Consider the following 23,929-nt stretch of genomic DNA (forward strand, 5'->3'; position numbering starts at 1 on the left):
TGAATGGTATTTAAGTGAGGCAGAGCTGCACAAAATCTTTCAGCCTCATTCTCTCTTCCAGAATCATTGAAGTCCACTGGCAAGACAAAAGTCAGAACAACTAGTGCTGGCAGTGAATGACCTGGGCATCTTCAAGGTCTGACCAAGTTCTAAGTGTTCCACAGTATTATCTTCAGCTGCTTTCATGGCTGTCAGAACAAACCGTTCTCATCTAACCATTCCATAGAAGAAAGAGAAGAAAGTCTTCACATGCTTGGACTGTCTACCCCACTGACAAGTTTTGGCCCATCTGTAGCCTGTCCACCTGAAGGTTTTACTGGAGTGTGGCTGCTGCACATGCTATAGCTTTTTGAAACCACAGATGAGTGCCAGGTGGATGCCAAAGGTGGATGAGAAGCCCTGAAAAGAGCCTGGCAAGCCTCCACCTCAAAAGTGCTAGTCTTCCCTGAACACCTCATTCTCTCTTTCTTCCTCTCCCTTTCTCCTTCTCTCTCTGTCTCTGTCTCTGTCTCTGTCTCTCTCTGTCTCTCTCTCCATCTTTCTCTTTGTCTATCTGTCTGTCTGTCTGTCTGTCTGTCTGTCTGTCTGTCTGTCTCTCTCTCTCTCTCTCTCACACACACACACACACACACATCTCAACACATTAAAATTAGATGGGAACTACATTTTAATCTGTTTGGGACTTCAGAAATGTTGTAGCAGGTAATAATGACTGAATGTCTTAAGTGACTAAAGCTCTGAGATTCTAAAAACTCTGCAGAGAACTCCTTGTAATGAAGATCAATCAGTAAAGAAATATTTCTTCAGTGCCTACTATAGTAAAAACTGAAGATACAAAGTCAATGAGAAGAACAATCCTTTTTTACAAGGAATTTACCTTCTAATAGGGGCAAGGGGAGAGCCACGTATATAAGTATATACACAATACAGGAAAGAAGACATTTCCTCCCAAAACATTTCTATGTAAGTGAAAAATGGCTATGAAAATTGAAGACCTTTTTGAGAACTCCAGATTTGGACTGAATTTTGCGAAAAGGAGGCATTTCCAATATTTCTGATAGAGTTTATTTCTCTGATACTAGTCCAGTCCTTATCACCAAATTAATATTTGCACAGGGCCTCTGACCTTGAGCTTTATCACCATATAAAACCACCAAACACAGTGGTAAAGGAGGAGTCTGTTCCAGCTTGATAAGCTTACAAAAACTAATAAATGAAAATGCCCTTTGGTATGCTGTATTTTTTTAAAAAAAAAAACTTTCCTTTTTATTATTTTAGACTTGACAGACATTAACAAATACAAACATCTTCCTGTACAAAGAACAGTAAAAGAGGAAACCACGAATCTCCACTCTGTGCACAATCTTATTTTTGAATATTTTAAATTTGACATGGTAGCTTATCTGTGGTTCCCATCTGAACTTCCTTCTGCTCTTTTGTTTTTTTTAGTGATTCATTAATTCTCTTTTCTTTATTTTTCTTCTTTTTTTTAGTAACACTATAAATACCCTTCTATTCCTCCCACTGCCCCTCTTAAATGAGAACAGTCACACAAAAGAAATTCAAAGCCTGAAAATGTATGTCTTATTCATCACTTCTCTGCTAGAAGTGGGAAGCTTGTCTATCCATCATCAATCATGCAGGATCCAAAGTGCTCATGGTATTGATCAGAGTTAAATCTGTCACAGTTGTTTTCCTTTTTGGTGTTGGAATAACTGTAGAAATTGTTCTTGCTTTTTCTCTGTAAACTCATATGAGTCTTCCTAAGTTTCTCTGAAGTCATTTCTTATAGAGCAATGATATTTCTTTTCCTTTTTAATAATAGTACTACAAATGACTCCCATATACATATACTTATATATGTATGTATATATGCTTAATACAAATGTGTGAATACATGTTTTTAGGTTTTCAAAGCCTTTTAATAAATTATCTACTGTATTTTATCTTCACAAAAACCCTTTGAGATCTCTGCTATGAAAATCCCCAATTTAAAGGTGTGGCTACTGAGGCTGAGAGAACTTAAGTGATATGCTAAGCAAGGGTTCACAGCTAATGAATGTCTGAGGCAGGATTTGAATTCAGTTCTTTTGGTCTGAGTCCAGCAGTCCATTTATTTCACTACCTACCTGTCACTTGGCTATACAATAATTTGTTCAGCCTTTCCCAAATATATGGGGATCTCCTCAGTTTCTAATTCTTTACCACAACCAAAAAATGCTGCTATATTTTTGTACACATGGTTCCTTTCCCTCTATGTTTGATCTCTTTGAGGTATAAGTCTTATAGTGATATGACTGGCTCATGTACAGGTTAGCGACTTTTGAGCTAGAATTCCAACTATTTATGAACTACCTTACTACTTCACCTAGAGTACATTAAAGTATCTGTCCTTCCCTACATCCTCAACAATTGTCATCTTCCATTTTTGTCATCTTTGCTAATTTGATGGATATGAGACAGAGCCTCAGAGTTTCTTTAATTTGTAGATTTTTTTATTATTAGTGATTTGGAACTTTTTTCACATTGTTGTTGATGATATACCTTCCTTCTTTTGATAGCTGCCTTCAATGTCTTTTGATCATTTATCTATTAAAGAATGATTCTGCTGCACACACACATTTTCTGATATCCAAGACACATAGGGAATTGATAACATATGTATATATACATTATCAATTCCCTGTGTGTATTGATTTTAGAAAAATTGCTGCAAAGATTTCCCACCTTGGAACTGCTTCCTTCCTCATTCTAATTGCATTAATTTTGCTTGTGATTATTTTTTCATTTATTTTTGTAGAGTTGGCCATTTTGTCTCCTGTGATCTTCTTGTCCCTAATTTTCTTCATAATTTAATAAGTATTTATTGAACTATCATTTAACTGGTAGAGCCAGTTAGAGCTAGGGAGTTGGAAAGAAAGAATAACAAATGGCTCCTACCTTTAAGGATCTTACATTCTAGCTGGGGAGACAAGGACTTTATATACAAAATAAGTAGAAAACAATGTATACAACAGTATAGTTTATGGTTAAATTGGATCAGAGACTATGTGTGCTATTGGAGGTCAGGAAGAATGGAAGCACCCAAAGAAACCTTTTTTAATAAGGTGGAGGATCTTGAAATAGGAGACATCTCAGGTGGAAAAAAATAACATGATCAAAAGCATCTCTTTCTGTTGCCTCTAGCATTTCTATATGATAAACAGAAGGGTTTTGTTTGCCCCTAAGACTTTTGATGACTAATTTTTTCAACTTAAATTTTTATTACTTTTATTGTGTTTTTAACCATTATCTTTGTTTCCTGACATGTCCCTCTCCATCTTTCTCCCAGAGCACTATTGATGATGAGTTGTTGTTTGCTTACTTTTTAATTTACAATATAGCTCAGTCAGGAAGTTCAACCCTGGTCCACATGCCCAAGGACAACAAGTTTCATAGAAGTATAATAGAAGGTCTAAGAGAAGTAGATTCTCCTCTTTTTGTACTTTGGTTTTGGTGAGCATCATTCTACTGTGGTCACTCTACTGATCTAAGAAATAGCAAAGGACACTGGGGATAACCAGCAGAGGAAAAGAGCTGCACTAATAATTGGGAAGGTAGAGAACAATGAAAATCATATGAGTTGTCAGTTCTAATTGCCAATGGTGTTTGGGAATTTCAATTAAAATCCATTACATCAGTGATATTAGAAACGAAGCTAATATCCATATGTGTATGAGAAAGAGAGTCATCATACAATATGATGTTTATGAAAAACATAATCTGTAGATATGGCTACATAATAATAACTCACATTTATAGTGCTTTTGAAATTTATAGTCTTTTTTCTTTACGACTACCCTCTGTGAAGTACAAGCCACTTCATTGTCTTGAGCAACTTTCTAGGACTATAAGTAACAGAAGAGTTGCTGATCTCCATTGTTAGAGGGAGTTCCCTCACTGGGGGGTCCCTACATCCAATAAATTTAGATCTAGTCATTAGCATGGAAAACTCCTAGTGTGGGAATTTCCTCCACTAGGCAGGTTGTCAACTCTTCTCCAAACTCTCCTCTTAAAGAGTGGTGTTGGGGTACTGAGAAAATTAATGGTTTGTCTATGGCCACATAGCCAGGATGTATCAGAGGTAGGTATTCCATCTCTGACGCTTGTTCCCTAATCACGATGTGCCTCTCCTTATAGAGTCAATTTTACAGATGAGTAAATCAAGACTAAAAGAGGTTAAACAACTTTCTCAAAGCCACATAGCAAGTTTCTGCAGTGGGACTTGAACTCATGTCTTTGGAATCCTTATCCAGTGGTGTTTACACTACAGTGTATCAAATCTATGATCAGGTAAGGCCTACTATAAAATGGCATTTTATTGTTCTTGCAAAACAGAATTGGCAGTGGGCCATAGTTGGAGGTCTTTATTTTTCTTGAAATCTGAAATTATTTTTTATAAATGATTAGGCATAAAAATATACAAGGTAATTAACCTATGAGTCATAGCTACAAATAATAACCGAAGAATGCCGACGACTTCACTCAAAAGTTCTTTTCCTTTTTCACAAAGTTGGATGATCTGATGGTTCTTTGATTTTTCGTTAACAAATAGCATTTTAGTATATGTCAGATCTGCCAAAGAAAAAGCAGGAGATTGTGAATTAAACATGAGATTGAACATTTCTAGGATCTTTCATATAAATTCTATAGAAAATTCTAGGAGGAATTTCTCTTTTGGTCTAAAACTGTGTTTTGGTTGATATGAGGGACTCCCTGTGAGGAAAACTCCCTTTGCCAACATAGATCAGTAGGTCCTCTGCAATTTGTAAACCCAAGTGAAGCACTGAGAATTTAGGAGCTTGTCCTCATCTGACAGCCAGTATGTGTCAGAGGCAGGTCTTGACCTCAGCTCTTCCTTACTCTTAAGACTCTCTATCCCTCATAGCAAGCTGCCTCTCATTTATATGCTGACATCCAGCATATACATTTTTTGAAGTTTGCAGACTACTTTCTTTACACACATTTTCTCCTTTGATACGTCAACCTTGGAAATACGTATAAAGGATAAGTAAGGACTGAGAGATAAGAGTAAGGAACCTGGAATTTCATTGGCATAAGGCATATAAAAAATTTAAGTTCAGGGACCAATTTTTATTTGGATATTCCTAGCATCTAGAATAGAACAAATCTTTAATAAGTGCTTATCATATTGAACTGAAATTGATAGCTGAAGATGTATGTTCCAGTGATTCATTCAGGGCTTGTTGATTAAGTCCCCAGTCTATTAGTTAATATTTTTTGAGCATTAACAATGTAAGTCATTGTGATAGAGTAGGAAATACTAAAATAGGTAAGACTTGTCCATCTCCTCAAAGATCTTCCCATCCATCTAGTTGGGAAACTAGATATCTATGCAAGAAAAATATTAAGAATTAAAATTTAACAATTAAAAAATATTAGCAATCTTTTAAGAAAGGTGACAATGAATAGGACAGATAAAAAGTGTCATTGGAATTTTAAAAAAGGAGAGATTACTTCAGGCAGAAGTTCTTAGGGAAGATTTCATAGAAGGGGTGGTACATATACTGGGCAGGATTTTGATAGAGAAGTAGTGGAAGGTCATTCCTTGAAGGAGGCCATGACATGACTAAAAAAGACCAAGGCAAAGAAACAGAGACCTTAAGAGGTTTATCGTTTTTCCCAGAATCACACTTTTAATAAGAAGTGGTGCTGGGACTCAAACTGAGGTCTCCTGATTCCATGTTCTTTCTCTGATTTCTCCTATATCATTTCTGAACTTTATCAAGGTTTTATTTTTTCCCAAAATGGAAACCATTGGACAAGGCTCCAAAAGAAGGGTTGGATAGAGGGAATAGGTCATGCTTGGATAACAAGCAAATGTTGAAATAATAATACTACTCTGCCACTTTTGAGAAAACTTCACTCCCAGGTCCATGGACACCTAACTTCTGATTTGCTTCAGCGTTCTCTATATCAAGGATCATGGACTAAATGTTAACCAACTTCCTTTTTGGATAGCGTCTATTAAAATCCATTGATTCCATAGGCATTTGTGGTTTTCACCCTTGGTCTATTTTGACTTTTATATGAACTAGTTCTATTTACCATCTTGTTGGGCTTCCAGTGCCCCTATTCTGCATGGGCAAATGATAACCCAAGAGATAAGATACACAGGAAGAAGCATTGCCCAACATCAGATGAGGGTGTTTCTGAAACTTGAGGTTTTGTGTTTTTGTGGGTTTTTTTTTCTTTTTTCTAAGAGCTTTTATCTTTACCCTGGCAAGCATGTTTGCAACTGCTCTTGAACAGCTCAAGTTCACAATGAATGCAGGGCCTGGGAACCTGGGTCCTAGTTTGACTGTGACCCAAAGATTTGCTATATTTGGTTCCCTTTTGGCCTTTCCAAGAACATTGTGCAATTTGCCTCAGGCAAAACTGTTTTTTATTTCATGAAACCAAATCTGACACCATCTCAAATCAATTCCTCTGCTGATCCAAGTCAAAATAACTTTTTGAGACAAGACCGAAACCACCACTGTTGGTTTTGACTCTCACTGATTTCTCCTTCCTTCTGATTTTCCCCTCTTCTTCCACCTTCCTTTGTTCATAAAAGAGCCCAAAAAGTCCCTGCAAGTCAACAAGCCTAGTTAGAGTCAATGCCACTTTGATGTGGCTTCTATTCCTCTCTCTCTTAGTCAGCTCCCCAGCTTTTTCCAAATCAACTGAAAAATATTTTTTCTTCAGTTCTTGAAGAGTTACTGATTGGTTTTCCATTTTGACTTCTTCCTCCAGTTAATATTTAACATTATTAGGAGAATTTGAGTTGCAGAATGGATAAATCCTGTCCTTGAAGACAGAAGATCACGACAAAAATAAAAATAATAATGGATAAAATTAAAATGGACAAAATATTTCTATAGCACTTTCAAGTTTACAAAGCACTTTAGGTATATATCTTATGTATAAATCTTATTCAAGTTCTACTTCTGACCACATACTGGCTGTGTGATCCTAGGGAACTCAATTAGTCTCTCAATGCCTATGCCAACTCTTGAAGACTTGGACTTTCACAAAAGGTGCCAACCAACTCTCCCTCACTGAAGGAGTTTCCACACCCTAGAATTCCCTAGTTTCTTTGGTATTATTATTTTTCTTACAAGATATATAGCTTCCCAACTAGATGGATGGTAAGATCTTGGTGGAGAGAGTCAAGCCTTATACTTCTTTGTATTTCCCAAAGAACCTATCAGAGTGTCTAGCACTGACAATGCTCAAGAAAAAAAAATGGTAACCGATACACTGGATAGTGAATTTGACAATTTTGAACCAATGGAGTTTATCTTCTGCTAGGGGGTAGGGTACAACATTGCTACAAATAAGTAGATACAAAATACATAGAAAACAAATGTAAAATAATTTCTTCAGGGGTCTGCAATGTCCTAAGTGTGAAAATTAGCTTCTATAGGTTACCCCACCAAAAACTCACATATTTATTTTTTTAAACTCTTACCTTCTGCCTTAGAATTGAACTATTTGTTCCAAGGCAGAAGAGTAGTAAAGGCTGGGTAATTGGAGTTAAGTGACTTGTCTAGGGTCACACAGCTAGGAAATGTCTGAGGGCAAATTTGAACCCAGGACCTTCTGTCTCCAGGACAGACTGTCTATACTTTGAACTTCCTAGATGTCCCCCAGTTAAGTCTTCAGAAACTATCTGGATGTAGCTTAGAAAGATTGAGGGCAGGGATTGTCTTTTACCTCTTGTTATATCCTTAATAAATGATTACTGATTGATTGACATCACAGAGCAGATATCAGTGTCTGAGGCAGGAATTGAACTCGATCCTTCCTTATTTCAAGACTAGCATTTACTAACCATGCCACGTGGCATAGCTTAGTATGGTGACCCCAAAACCACAGGGTCAGGATTAGTTTGATTTGGGGTGCTTATAATTCTGTCACATTTTAACTTGATGTTGATATACTATCATTTCCTGCCTGTACGTCCATTGTGTTCCTTAGGAAAACTGAATAAATATTAATTTATCTGAATTGCTTCCATCTAGAAGCCATTTCAGTAGTTGTGCAACTGGCAGCTTGCCTCCCCTGATGCCAGGTGAATCTTTCATACAATGGGTGTGGCCAGGAAATAAATCTGTAGATGTTATCAATTTCCAGCCCTGCTGTTCCCACATGACACACAGAAATACAGAGGTGGGCAGGGTGGGGTGGAGAGAAAGAAACCATCTATACCAACAAGCAATATTTAGAAAATTCATCAAAATAAAAAATACCCTCTTGAGGTCTAGCCTCGGTCCCAGATTCCCCAGAGACCTGGCATACCCTCTATATGGCCAGTTAAGATGCTTCTGAATTCTCATCTCAACAATTCCTATTACCTAATAGCCTTCTCCCTAAAATCTCAAAAAAAACCCCAAAAACTTAATCTGCCACCCTGAAACCTAAAGAAAGACAATTTAGTGATCTTTCTTATGAATGCATTTTTAATGTTAAATTAAATTGAATGTTTACATAGACCCTAAATTTGGGCATTTTCTTTCTTAGGGCAGGCAGAAATCAATTTCCAGAACTTCATTCTTCAAAGAGAAATCTTGGACAGTCTAGAAAGCGGCCTCTAATTTAAACAGAATGGGGCACACAAATATATCCTTGCTATAAACAGATGAGTTTTAGGGTTGATTTGTTTTTGTTTTCTTGTTTGTTTGTTTGTTTTGTGTTTTGTTCCATCTACCCTAACTTCTAAATTCTAGATACTAAATTCAATTGGGGACAGAAACAGGACCCTTTAAAGAGATAGCTCAGCTACAATCTGGAAAATGAGGCAAGGATCCAAAAAGGAGAAAAATTAAAAGATATCTTTACAAAGGAAGTTCATTGAGGAAGGAGGCTTACCTATTCGGAGACTTCTTGCCTATCAACAGGGGAAAAAAAGAAACAGATGTCATTAACAAAAATAGGTCAGAAAATGATACCAAGATGCATCATAGTCTTATTAAAGAAGATTCTCCATCTCCAACTGTTCTAAAAACTTGAACTAAACTTTTACTTTTTGTCTACTTTTTTTTTTACTTTTATTAAATGTCTGCTGTATAGAAACATAACTTTCCTTTTGAGGCTTACTAGTTAGAAATCTTAATTCAAAGAGAACTAACAAATGTAGTCTAACTGTTGATACCATTATCAGAATTTGATTACAGATAATGGCGAGTGATGGGGAAAATAGTACATTTAGAGTCATAAGACCTGGGTTAAGACCTTGGGCAAGTTTGGCCCTCATCTCTAAAATGAGAGGGTTGAACAAGTCGAGAGACTAATTTCCCTTCAAGCTCTAAATACTTGGAGTGACAGGGAACACTGGGCTAGATGGGACCATGGGTCTGACTCAGAATGACAATGCTTATGCCTTCCTAGAAGTTGTCGCACACATTTGGCACCAGAGTCCAAATCTAGGGTTCAAACACAGGCTTTTGTTATATATTCCCTGAGTGACCTTGGGTAAATCACTTATAAAGATTTTTCATTCATTCATTTTGAATTTTATGTTGCCTGTTTTCGTATGCTTTTCTTTGAAATAAAAAACAATGAAAGCTACAGCTGTACATCAGTAAGACCCTAGTCCTATAGAGAGAGCTTATATTTAGAGAAAAGGGAACTAAGTGGGTATGTGTTTAGTTTCAAACCCTATTCTCATCCTGTGCATTGGTTCATGTGGAAAACTCTCCCAACCACAAAACATACACAACACTGCGTTAGTCTGAATGAATGCTAGTAGTGGGTCCAGGCCACATCTGGTTGGAAATCTACATTTTTATTCTAGTTCTGTTCCTATGCAACCAAGAAAAGTATCCCTAAAGTACCTCTGCCTCAGTTTCCTCCTCTGGGCTGATGGTACTTGCTGATTGACTTTACAGTCATGAGTAAGGGCACTTGCTTGTATATACACTTAGTCAATTCTTGTCACAAAAGCAACTGAAGAGTGTTCCCTAGTTGGCCATATTCCCTTCTTGCTATATAAAGGGGAGCCAGTAAAGCAAAGATTAAGGGGGAAAGATATGCTCCTGGTATCTTACTATGTTCTCTTTTCATCATGAGCTGGATGGCCAAAAGAAAAATGTATTTTTGTGTTTCATCCAAGTTGGGGGAGGGGGTAGAGTGGAGGAGAAAGGGAAATGATTCCAGGTCTAGTTTCCAAGAATCTTGCCTAGGTCAAAGACTATGGGTGGAGTGCTAAAGGGCTCATGGGGGAATTGAGTCTTTCTATCAACCTCTTTCACATTGGTGCCTCCCTCCTTCCAGTTTCTCACATCTCATCTCAGCCCTCTCACTTCCTTTAGACTCCTTAAATTTCTTAATTATCTTTTCCCACATCAGGTTCTTTCCTCTCTCAGTCAGCTCCTCTTTCCCCTAATTCCCTGTGGAAGGAAAAGGAGAAGGACACATTCCCAGAACTTCCACGTTTCCTTCCTCCCTGAATCACACAGCACAGTTTTTTTTTTCTTTACAGAAAAGCAATGTTACAAAGTGCTTACATTCCCAAGCTAGTCCTTAATATAACTGAACTACCAAGCATTTGCAACATAGTTGTTCACTATACTATGTTTTTCATTGCCCATATACCGTATTTCAGTCACATTTGTAGTTAAATAACCGCCTGGGGACTAATTTGCTAACCATCATGTGCAACATTCTTGTTATGGAGAAGCCTAATCTGAGTACAAGCAATTTACTTACAAATTCTTGAAGATCTAGCCTGCTAGAAAACTGGGGATTGCCTATATCAGAATTCAACTCAACAAACATTTATTGGGTACCTACTGTGTGCAATGCACTGTGGCTTTATGGTAGTCCTAACTACCTGTGACTTCTGTGATCTTTCTGGGCGTCTCTTGTCTTCGTTGGCATAACTGTAACTAGTCTAGCTGTTATCTGTTTCCTGTTTGCCCCCACTTTGAAATTCCCACAGCAGTGGCACGTCAATCATCATTTTATCCTCCTGAGATCTTGTACAGAAATGACTGGGGGAGAAAACTAAAAAAAAAAAAAACAAAAAAAACAGCAACAACCTACCACCTGTCTCATTACTGCTCATTTTAACCTTCACCAAGCTTTTCATTGAATTACAAAGGCTCAGGGGGCAGCTGGGTAACTCAGTGGATTGAGAGTCAGGCCTAGAGATAGGAGGTCCTAGGTTCAAATCCGGCCTCAGACACTTCTCAGCTGTGTGACCCTGGACAAGTCACTTGACCCCCATTGCCCACCCTTACCATTCTTCCACCTAGGAGCCAATACACAGAAGTTAAGGGTTTAAAAATTTTTTTAAAAAAATTTAAAAAATGGGGGGCAGCTGGGTAGCTCAGTGGAGTGAGAGTCAGGCCTAGAGACAGGAGGTCCTAGGTTCAAACCCGGCCTCAGTCACTTCCCAGCTGTGTGACCCTGGGCAAGTCACTTGACCCCCATTGCCCACCCTTACCAATCTTCCACCTATGAGACAATACACCGAAGTACAAGGGTAAAAAAAATTTTTTTTTAAATGAATTAGGCAGGCTCAGATTGTTTGTGTGAGATTGAAATGTAGAAGGAAAACATCTTTATTAAAAATTTTTAAAGATTGTCTAGACAAATGGTTTCTTTGAGGGTCCATAAACTGTTTTCAGAGGATAACCAGTTGCCAAGAGAGAAAAAAAAAAGAGTCTTCTGGGTTGTGGGAATGGGAGGCACTGGGAATTGATATGGGGCTGTAGGATCATAGGTTCACAGATTTAAGGCTTGAAGATAATCTAGTATAACCTCATCATTTTCAGACTGGATCATAAATTTAGGTTTGGAAGGTACCTAAAAAACCATCTCATCTAATCTCCCACCACCACTCACCCACCATTTCACAGATAAGGATGCTGAGGTCCAAAGGATCAAGTGACTTATCTAAAGTCACACAGGTGGCATGTGGCAGGTCTTGAATTCAGACTAGAGATGGTATTTGAACAAAAATTCTCTAACTCCAAGGCTGTTCTGTTGTTTCAAAGGACGATTCTGTCTCATATAGGTGGGTGGGTGTAAGGTGGGCAATAGTGGGAGTTGATGGATACAATCCCCTCTGTTGAAGAATTCCACAACAATCTTCCCTCCTCTGGTCTACCCTGACCCATACCGGAGGGCAGCTTCTCTCACCTTAGTTCAAGATGAAAGTCCTGATCAAAACTGATAGCAGTGGCCACATCAATGAAAATGCCTTATATGCCTTTAGTAGATCTGTAGTTACCCAGAGTGCCACTCAACTTCCCTCCCACACTGACTGGAAAACTTGCCCAGCATATCTATGTTTGTGTTTTGAACTATATTGAGAGTGACCTAGAGGACCTTTACAGTCCCCTGCCAGCTTATAGACAACACATGGGAACCCATTAACCGAAAATCACTTTTAAAAAGTAACATTCTGTAAACAGACTGATTAGGAAATGAGGAGTTTCAAATAGCAACTCAGTGTGAAGGCAGCGTTTGTCAAAATAAAGAATTGCTGGGCACTGAATGATCTGCATTCATCAATGGACCATTTAGGTGCTTTACTGTCTTTCTTTTAAATGCATAATTTAATTTCACTATCTCATAGTTTTTTTCCTCCTAACCAGGATTAGGTATTCTGTTGTTAAATCTAATGACAGAAACACCCAGACTGATTCATTTTACATAGATCTTGCTTTAGAAAATGTGATTTTGAAATAGCAGGTTTAGCTAACACAATACTTCAGGTTGTGACACACTTAAAACGAGTTGAGTCAGAGCTATGGGAGTGGTACTCGGATTTTTTTTTTTTGGTGGCTTTGAATTCTGCTTTACTTCTTCTGAGGAGGTTCAAAAAACTATGGTATATTGGTTCCCACCCTTCTGTTTTCTTCTCCAGTCATCTTTTCCCTCCCAGAGGGGCCAGGTAGCAGAGAGATATGGTACTCCAAATATACTAAAGTCAGTGCCTCTTCTTCCATCAGTCCAAGGAATCCAGAACAAAATTCAGTTTTAGCAAGAGGAAATATCTGGAATTGGCTTTCATTGCCCATGCAATATGTTCCAGGAGATATCTGGTCTTCTAAGGTAATAAGATAGCAAGAATCGATGGACTTAAACTCAATATGTCCATAACAGAATTCATTATCTTTCCCCTTAATGCTCCATTCCTACCCTACTATCTTCCCTCTTACAGCAAAAGACAATAGCCAATCCTCCTTCTTTCAGGCTCACAACCTAGGAGTCATCCTGGATCCCTAACTATCTCTCATTTCCCACATCCACACTATTGCCAAAGCTTATCAATTTCACCTTTGCAACATCTCCTGAACATGTCTCCTTCTCTCCCTTGACACTGCCATCTCTCATCATCTTAAAGAAGGACGATTGCAAAAGCCTACTGGTGAGTCTGCCTATTTCAAGTCTCCTCTCACTCCAATCCAGCCTCCATTCAGTCATTAAAAAATTTTTCTTAAGGCACAAATTTGATCATATCACCCATCCTACTCAATAAACTCCAGGGATTTCTATTGCCTCAAGGAGCAAGTGCAAAAATGCATTCAAAGTGTTTCATAACCCGCTCCAGTATTCTTATACCTTCCTACCCATAGTCTTCAATCCAGTGACACTGAGCTCCTGGCTGTTCCAAAACAAGATATTCCATCTATCAGCTCCAGTCATTCTCTCTGGCTCTCTGGCCTTATGCTCAGAATACTCTCCCTCCTCCACTCAGATTACTGACCTCTCTGGCTTCCTTTAAGCCCTAACTAAATCGCACCTCCTACAGGAAGCCTTCCTCAACCTCTCTTAATTTCAATGTCTTCATTGTAGTCTGTTAATTATTTTCTAGTTATCCTGTATATAGCTTCTTTTAGATGTTTACTTGAATGTTGCATTTCCTATTAGATTGTAAGCTCCTTGAGAGCAGGGATTGTCTCTTGCCTCATTTTTGTATCTTTACAAACTAGAGGTAATATTAATGTTGATATTTTCACTTCCTTTGTGTATTCCCATAATATTTCTGATTTTGACATAGAAGATTAAAATCTCATACCTCTCTTCAGCCTTCTAGCCAGCCAGATGATAAATGCCAGTCCACAGAAGGAAGTGACTACAATCCCCAGAGGGATGAAGATAGGATTGTAGTTACCCTCTTTGATTGGTGATAGAATATTTATTGTTGCTAAAAGAAAAAACAACAGGACATCTTGACACAGTGATCATTTCTCCCTTGATGGTATAAACATTCACGTGTAAACACTCAGTGACCTCTAAAGTCCTGTCATCTCCAAATTCACATTTACCCAGTAGCACGTTGTACTTTCTTTGTTCTCATTTTGAGACTTCTAATACTTTATAGCAGAGTTCATCGGAGACCCAGGACATGTATTTTCCACCTTGCCTCCATAAGATAGATAAGGAAATGAGCAAGGTAAGATGATTAATCTGATGACACTTGCAACTTCATGACAGAGACAAGACCAAGGATCAGACTTCCCAATTCAAACTACTCTCTCCCTAGATCAGTGGGTTTTTAACCTGTTACCCATAAAACCCTAATTTATAAGAGAGTTCCTGTCTAGGGATTCCTGGGAGAGAGATACTGTCTTGATATTTCATTCAAGGATGCTTGGTGGCCTCCACATGTCATCACAGCCTTACATCAGAATTGGGATTCAAGGGCAGGAGCAATGGAGCAGTATACACAGCTTCATAAATATCACTAATCTGAGGCATGCAACTGAGTGTCCAAAGAAAATGAAGGGCTCTGTTACTATAAGATAGCTATGTAATTAGTATGCCTATGTGATAAGAGGCTGATTATTGTTCAGTTGTTATCAATCGTGTCTAACTCTTTGTAATCCCATTTGGAGTTTTCTTGGCAAAGATACTGGAATGATTTTCCATTTCCTACCTAGTCCATTTAATAGATGAGGAACCTGAGGCAAATGGGGATGACCTGTGCCCGGGATCACACAGCCAATAAGTCTGGGGCCAGATTTGAACTTAAGAAGATGGTCTTCTAGATTCTAAGCCTGGCACTCTATCATGGCTGACCTAACAGTTTTTGATGGATATGGTTATAGAGTTCTCCTTTTCGCCCCTTTAGATGACAAGAGCAAAAAGAGAATGGAGCAGATGGCTATTCATTGCACTCAGGGGAGTTTAGACCTTTTCTGTTCACTATAGCTGTTTGCAAAGTGTTTAACATATATTATCTCGCTTGATCATTATAATGATTACATGAAGTAAGTGCTGGTATAATTTCTATTGTAGGGGACATGAATATGTAGGAGAAAATGGTTTCTAGTTTGGTAGAGAAAATGTACACATAACTCTAAGGCAAGGGAGGATGGGATACATGTAAGAGCAGTGCTACACGGTGTTCTCAGGGTTCATTTCCAGTTGAGACACGGGTTCTTGCATTTCAGGAAGAGTCCATGATCTTGGATGGGAAAACATTTCATCTTTATTTTTACTAACCTCTGACTGAAATTTAGCACTGCCTTAAGTTATGAATTTAAAAAAAACTTTGGGGGGGGGACCAGAATAAGCTCCTCGAAGGAGCCTTTTGCTTATACAAGTATATCTTCCACATTGTGACTTTCTATCACAGTTTTGATATGTGGTGGGTTGGCATAAGAAATTAAATGAGAATTTGAGGAGAGTTTTTTGGAAGCCACAAATGACACACTGAGACTAGAAAAGCTAACACTGACCTACATGTAGCCTATGACCAAATACTTAACCCAAATTTTACAATGAGATTCTACAAACATCCCATAAAAGAAAAAGAAAAAATTCAGACTTCTTTTCTGGTATAAAGAGAAGGCCCCAAAATTGTATGTTTGGGGTAACCGCTCCCCTAACCTCTGCAATGTGGAAGGGATAGTCGTATGTGTGTTTCTATCACTTAGCAAGGTGCCTAGCACTTAGTATGCATTTAATAAATGCTCTCTTTATCTGAAACTGTCTCTCCTTTCTAGGAGCTTACAGTCTTCTAGGAAGTTACAGTGTCCAAAGAGATTATTAGTTTATTTGAAGAAAGAGAGCATACTAACCTATCAGGAAATCAGGAGGGGAAAAAAACCCTCATAGATAGCACAGGAACTTCAAGTGGAAGGAAATGAGGAATTTCAAGAAACAAAAGTGGGCAGCTAGCTAGCCCAGTACATAGAGTGCCAGGCCTGGAGTTTAGAAAACCTGGGTTCAAATCTAGCCATAGATACTTCCTAGCCGTGTGACCTTGGGCAAATCACTTAAACCCAAATGCTTCGTCCTTGTTCTTCTGTCTTAAAGTCATTACTAAGGCAGAAAGTAAGCATTAAAAAAATAGGAGGAAAGGGAAAGAGGGAGCACATTCCAGCCCTAAAGGAAGCAGAGACAAGTTATGGAATACCAAGTTCAAAGACCAGCATAGGATGCAATTCACTCACACAGAATGCATCTAAAAATGTGTCTGTTATGCCACGGGTGAGAGGTCAGCCATGGGAGCGATGGAATTCAATAAGTAAACTGGTTTCTTTTAATTGATGTTGGGGAAAATCATCAATAAATTGTTCCTCACTGTCTGCTCATCCATCTTACCACATGTGGTCCCTAGCACACCTGGGTGAAGTGGTTTACCTTTGCATATTGGCTTTGGAGATGACCAGTTTCCAGATGTTTCACATGTAGTTTCCCTGGCACCTAGTAAGGATATTCCCTCTGCACAGCTGAATATACACTTGGAGCTGAAATCGAAAAATCCTAAGGGATGAGTGCAGTTCATAATTCCCAGTTCTGGTGCCACCAAAGGCTCACAGTGAGTCTCTGTAATAAAAAGAAAACAGTGTCAGCTGGCAGAAACTTTATGATTTGTAGGTTTCAATATAGAATTGCCCAGAGAAAATATGGAAATCCACTCAGTTTCTTTATCTGTAAAGTGAGACAGCGAGGATAGATTACCTATGAGGTCCCTGTTAATTCTAGATCTTTGATCCAAAATTCTTTCAGTGACTTCTCCATACGTTTCCCCTATCACTGTTATTCATTTTCTAAAATTTACTCCCATTAGGAGAATAGGAATAGGGACTATTCTATAATGATGAGGAGAAAAACACCTTAGTGAGGGAAAAATCAGAACAGAAAGGTGACCTCCTGCCTCCGTATATGTCTATACCTTCCTTGGTCAAATTTTCACCCTTTTATTTTTTCTAGAGACTCTACTCTGAAACCTTTGCCTCATGGATCAATATGTACCACATTTAATTCATTTAAGTTCATTTTTATCTACCCCAGTGGCCCCTTCTCAGTCCTCATCCTTCATATTTTGGAAACATTTGACATTGTTGATGAGATAACCTTAATTTCTTCATTGGCTTCCATGACACTAAACTCACCTGGTTTCTTGCTACTTTTATAACCACTTGCTCTGCTTTCTTCTATAACTTCACCTCCTCTTCAACCCATTCTGTACATATGGAGATTCTTCAAGGCTTTACTACTCTTGGCCCTCTTCTCAGTGTGCCCTTTCCCTTGGTGATTTTATTCAGTCCTACAACTTTAAGTATTGTATCTCTGTGGATCACTCCTAAATCTTTCCGTCCATCAACAATCTTGCTCTTAAGTCTGGACTTACATTTCTAATAACCTATTTAAGATCTCCTCCACTAAACATAGAATGAAGGTTACCCTGAGTTTTTGAAAACCATACTAGAGAAATACGATATCTGGTTGGTCCTTCCATAATGAAAAAAAGCTTTCATTATGAGCTCAAGATACGTTGTCCAAGGACCAGGCTACCTGAATCTATAGACATTTTCACCAAATTATGATCACCAAATGAAATTTTCTATCATAGAATTCTCAAAAATACTTCTGCTCTCATAGAATCTTTGTGCTTTTTGACAATGGAAGGAATACTCTCCCTCCTAGCCTCTCACTCTTAGAACCTCTGACTTTATTTCAGTCTTTTTCCTCCTCAGCCACCCTATTTCCTAATTTCTAATGCTTTCTCTTCTGAAATCATCTATTCTACATTTATCTTGTATATGCCAATTTATGTATATGGTGTCTCTCCCATTAGAATGTAAGCTCTTTGAAGGAAAATAATCTTTTTTCCTTTTTCTTTCCATCCCCATTTCTTGGCACTATGTTCTTAATAGTACACAGTAAGCACTACATAAATATTTATTGATTGACTGGAAAGAGTACTCACACCTATAAAATCATGAATCCCTCAAATACTGGAAAGCTCAAACATAGATGACCTGCTAATATCTCAAGCTTAACATGTCCAAACTTCCCTTCCCACTCCTACCCCCTTAAAAAAAAAGCCTGCTTTCCCTTACTTCATTTCTGTTAGCAGTACCACCATTGCGCAACACTGGTCTCCATATCTTGGACTCTTCATTGTCCATCAACCTAATATAGTCTATCTTGATCAAGCCACATTGGCATTATTATTTTTCGTCTGAACATAATATTTTAGGAAAGACAATAATAGGCTGTCAAATGTCCAAAGAAAGGTGAATGTTAGTAGAGAGAAGACCTTGAGATCATGCAAAATGAAAATTAATCGGAGGAACTAAGGACATTTATCCTGGAGAAGAGAAGATTAGGAGGAGGGCATGATGGCCCTTCTAAAGTATTTGTAGGGCTGTTGCCTGAAATAGTGAGCTGCTGGGACCTGATAGGGATCAGACTTGTTCTGTTTGGATGCAACAGGGATCAAATTTACTCTTTTTGGACCAAATGGGATCAGACCCATTCTGTATGGACTCCATGGTAGAAAAGAAATCAATGAATAAAAGTCACAGAGAGACAGAGTTAGGCTGGAGGTAAGGAAAAATTCCTACTACTTAGAACTATCTGAAGTAGGAATTGACTGCCTAAAGATGTAGGAGCCTCCCTCTCCCTGGATGTTTTAAAGGAAAGTTGCATGACCCTTTGTTGAGGATGTCATAGAGGAGATTCTTTTTTTTTAATTTTTTTAATTTTTAAATTTTTAAATTTAATTTTTAAAACCCTTACCTTCCATCTTGGAGTCAATACTGTGTATTGGCTCCAAGGCAGAAGAGTGGTAAGGGTAGGCAATGGGGGTCAAGTGACTTGCCCAGGGTCACAGAGGAGATTCTTGTTCAGGTACAGCTTGGACTAGGTAGCCACTGGAGTCCTTTCCAACTCTGTCATTATATAATTCTGTGATACTGAGACACCAAAGAGTTTGAGTGGTAAGCATCTGAATCATTCCTCTTATCTCAGCATTCTTGGGTCATTTTGTTGTCTGGGTCCAGAGGAGAGTGTGACACCTCTTTGGGACTCTTTAGTAATATAGGATATTTGTTTACCATCTCTTTGCTGAGAGTAGACTTGTTTCACCAGTGAGTAATTAGAATCTGCTTCCCAAGACTCCAATTCCTAGCATCCTACTTTCCTTCTCACATGCTAACATAGGATATAAATTTTGTGTAGCCCTGACTCTCTCTCTTTCTGTAATTGTGGCTGCTAAAGCGGGCTTTTTGGAGAGGCAGGAGAACTTACTCACATGGGTTTACTTTTTTTTAGATAATTAGATTTGAACTTCTATTCCTTTTAGTTTATTTTCCTTCTACTTCAAGTGATTATTAATAAACTTTATAAATATAATACTTGGAGTTATTGCATACTAATTTAAATCTTACACCAGCATCTTCTGAAGTCAAGTTGTTACTAAACAGGTTAGAGTTCAAAAATTGTTCAATGCTGTTGTTGTGGTTTCCCAACAATTTCATCTATTTATAATATTTTGCATTCCCAATCCATCCTGCCAGATTAATGTTCCTTTAGTGCTTCGTCTTAATCACACTCTCTCCCAACCTAAAAATAAATATATAAATGATAGATCACCAGGATTGCTAAATAAAATCCCAAATCCCTAGGAATGTAATTCTATTAACAATCTTACATCAATTGATTTATCATACCCTATTCTCCATCATTTATACAATGTCTAAAAGGAAATACACTACTCAATTGTTTCTCCAATAGTTCCTGCATTTTACCAACTCTGTTTTTTGTTCCCTCTATTCTCCATACACACAATGTCATATGATACCCATTTTTGCCTTTATATCTTCTACTGAAATTTTCCTTGATGCTCTCAAGCAGAAGCAATTTCTATGAATACTCATAGAACTCCATAATTCTCTTATTATAGCCTATAGTGAGGGTATCAAACTCAAGTAGAAATAGGGACCACTAATGTATATATAAAGATACCCATGTGCCTCATGATGGTTTAATTTTAAAATGCAATGCTATCTTTGTTTTATTGTATTTTTATTTATTTTGTCAAATATTTTTCAATTATGTTTTAATCTGGTTTGTCTTATCTGGTTACTCTTTTTGGACCAATGGGGATCAGACCTATTCTGTGACACTGAGACACCAAAGTGTTTGAGTGGTGAGCATCTGAGTCATTCCTATGCCTACCTAGAGGCTTCTTGGTTGACATCACTGTCCTATAGCATATGTAAATATTTTTGACATGTCTTTTAATCTCCACTAAATTTTAAACCCTGTGAGGAAGGACCAGCCAGTCCAGTGAAAATGAATCAATGTGTTAGACCTTAGGTGTGTGTGTCTGAGTCAGTATTGTCACCAATGTGAATGTAGGGTGATTAATATTGAAAACTAATCAGGTCAGTAATTAGTTATGCATCCATAGAGTATATAGAAAGGGAGAGCCATTAGTTGTGGATGCCCAGAGGTACCTTTGTGTTAGTGCCAAGACAATTCTTAACACAGATCATTGTGGTTGACTTTATGTTGGGTAATGTGTCTAGGCTGTCCATTTCTGGCACTTTCAGGTTCTGGTGTTGGTAAAGAGAAAATGGGAGGATCCTACTGTCCTAATTTCCACAGAAAAATGTCAGCTTTAAGCTGTGAAGTCACTAAAATCTAAGCACATTTGACATCTGAGTTGCAAGTTATGAGCTCCATAAAAGAGATTATGGATTAAAGATGTAATAAAAGAATTTTCAGGGGTATAGCATCAGATTCAGAGTTTAAAGGATTAGTACCATAAGGATCTAGGTTCAAAACAATGGAGATCACAGGGATCAAAGGACATAGATACAGCTTTATTAGCACCAGAGGAGATGCTATCTCTGCAATGAAATCATAGATCCATCTAGGTTTGGGGGCATCTGATGAGTCTCTTAGAATTCTCTTCAGAACATACCACATTTAGGGTACCATATCTAGTTCTAGGTGCCATATTTTACAGAGGGAATTGATAAATTGGAATGCATCCAGGGGAGAGAAACCAAGATGATAAGTTATTTAAAAGGGTGTCATAAATGGATTGGTTGAAAGAATTGGAGATGTTTAACCTAAAGAACCTATGGAGATGTTTGACCTCCAAGGGAGACAGAATAACTGTCTTCAATTATTTCAAAGACTAGTATATGGAAGAGAGAATAGATTTGTTATACTTGGCAGGACTTGAAACAATGGGGGGAAAATAACAGAGGTATATTTTTGTTCACTATAGAAAAAAATTCTTAATATTTAGATCTATTCAAAAATGAGAATGAACTACCTTGGAAGGTGGTGAGCTCCCTGTCAATTCAAGCAGAAGTTGGATGAGTACTTGCAAGAAATGTTATAGAAGTGATTCACTAATGACTTCTGAGGTGCCTCCTATCTTTGAAGACCTAGAACCTACACTAGCATTTTTGGTGTCGTTCAGTCATTTCATTTCTGTCCAACTCTTCATTATCCCATCTGGTGTTTTCTTGGCAAAGACACTGAAGTGATTTGCCATTTCCTTCTCCAAATGAAGAAATGAAATGAAGAAATTGAGGCCAACAGAAATAAGTTGCATAGCTAGTAAGTGTCTGAGGCTAGATTCAAACTCAGGTCTTCCTGCCTGCAGATCTGGCAGTCTATCCATTGTACTACCTAGATACCCAAGCAGACTGAGACTGACATTTAGATCTTAGTAAAATAAAAACAAATCAAATCTTACTTTCCACAGAAGTGTCCTTGTCCTTGTCCTTCTAACTGCTAATACATCCCTCACTATGAGGAAGCTAGGAGGAAGAGTGGATAGAACAATGGACCTTGAATCTGGAAACCTGAGTTCAAATTCAGCCTCAAACACTAGTGTGAGCAAGTCATGTGAACTCTGTTTTCTCATTTCCTCATATGTAAAATGGTGAGAATGATAGTACCTGCTTGCCAGGGTTGATGTAGAAATTATATGTGATAATATTTATAAAGCACTTTGCAAATTTACAATGCTTTGGAAATTCTAGTTATTATTATTATTATTATTATTATTATTATTATTATTATTATTATTATTCCTCTGCCAGATCACCTTCCATCTATTCTGATAAGATCTTATCTACTGCTAGTTATTGACATGTTGTTTCCCCCATTAGAATGGGAATTCCTTGAAAGGAATTGTTTTTGTTTTTCTCAGAGTCCTCAGTGCTTAACACAATAGTTGGTTAACCTTTGCTGTTTAGGCATTTTTCAGTTGTATACAGTTCTTCATGATTCCATTTCAGGTTTTCTTGGCAAAGATACCGGAGTGGTTTGCCATTTCCTTCTCCATTTCATTTGACAGATGAGAGACTGAAGCAAAAGGGGGTTAAATGACTTGCCCAGGATCACACGGCCAGTAAATGTCTGAGGTCAGATTTGAACTGAGGAAAAAAAGAATCTCCTGACTCCAAGCTTGGCACTCTACCCACTGCACCACCTAGCTGCTTTTTCTTAGCTAGTGTAGTAAGTATTTAATAAATGTTTGTTGACTAAATGATCAACTGAAACTTAAATGATGGGCTGTTGGAAAAGAATTAGAATAGAATTACAAAGGAACCACATAAGACAACTGTTCTTGGTGTCAATGAAAATGAATCAAGGTCATTGAAGGTATCTTAGTAACTGAAAACTCATTCAAGAAGTCCAAAGTAGATTTGGGGCATGCAGAATTCCCTTTGAGAAAAAGCAGAATTATCCAGTTTGTGGAATTTTTCTCATTGTTCAGACATGGTACTGCCAAGATTAATGAAGCCATTCATCTGGAAATGTTACTCACCTTGACATATTGGCTTTGGGGATGACCAGTTTCCAGATGCTCCACATGAAGCTTCTTCAGCACCTATTAATACCATTCTTTCTAAGCAGCTGAATGTACACTTGGAGGTATAGCTGAATTTCCCCAGGGGATGAGTGCATTCCATCATTCCATGTTCTGGATCCATCAAAGGCTCACACTGAGTCACTTTGAAGGGAAAAGAAACATGGGCACCATTTTTAGAATTTTCTTTAGTTAAATAAATTTATCATCCTTCTTGTTTCCCCCCTCAATCTGTAGCCCAGCCCAGGACCCTAGGATGACTTTCCCACTTCCACCTCAGTTGTCATCTCATGGTGAAGACCTCCACCCCCATGGACTTCTTCTTTGCTCAATGAGTTTTTCTTGGAACCTCCAATTGAGGAAGCACCATGCCAGCCATGTTCACTTCAGAAGCCACTCAGACTGTGACTCCTGGCACCATTTCTCTTCCTCCGACCCCCCATTCAACTTTTTCCATTTTCTTTTTTGTTTTGACTTTTCCCATTAGGATATAAGTTCCTACAGGGTAGAGACACTTTCTTTTTGCTTGTATTCATATTTCCAAGGATTAATACTGTGGCTAGCACATTGTAAATGTATACAAAATTCTCTATTTATCTCTCTAAATTTACTATCAATTTCCTCTGTGTCACCACTACTTATTTCTTGTTTTCCTAACCTTGAAATTATCTTCTTTTTGCCTTCACTTTTAAAAGCTAATTAGGTCCCATCAATTCTTTCTCTGTAATATACATTCCCTCCTCAGTATTTTCACTGCCATCATGTGGTCCCTCTCCCTACCACATATCTTGG

At 38.0% G+C, this 23,929-nt stretch overlaps 1 protein-coding gene across 1 annotated transcript in view; it reads right to left on the reverse strand.

The window, feature by feature from the left end:
* Positions 1-4,340: 4,340 nt before the first annotated feature.
* The window catches only part of SELL (selectin L), a 34,594-nt gene continuing 15,005 nt past the window's right edge, over positions 4,341-23,929 (reverse strand). The window contains exons 6-10 of the mRNA XM_044672831.1: positions 23,096-23,281; positions 16,648-16,833; positions 14,075-14,203; positions 8,914-8,932; positions 4,341-4,614 (exon numbers count right to left, since the gene is read on the reverse strand). Coding sequence (XP_044528766.1) covers positions 4,599-4,614; positions 8,914-8,932; positions 14,075-14,203; positions 16,648-16,833; positions 23,096-23,281 — 536 coding nt within the window. The 3' untranslated portion in view covers positions 4,341-4,598. The remainder of the gene's footprint in view (positions 4,615-8,913; positions 8,933-14,074; positions 14,204-16,647; positions 16,834-23,095; positions 23,282-23,929) is intronic.

Source organism: Gracilinanus agilis, chromosome 4, assembly GCF_016433145.1.
Source record: "Gracilinanus agilis isolate LMUSP501 chromosome 4, AgileGrace, whole genome shotgun sequence".
Taxonomy (NCBI): domain Eukaryota; kingdom Metazoa; phylum Chordata; class Mammalia; order Didelphimorphia; family Didelphidae; genus Gracilinanus; species Gracilinanus agilis.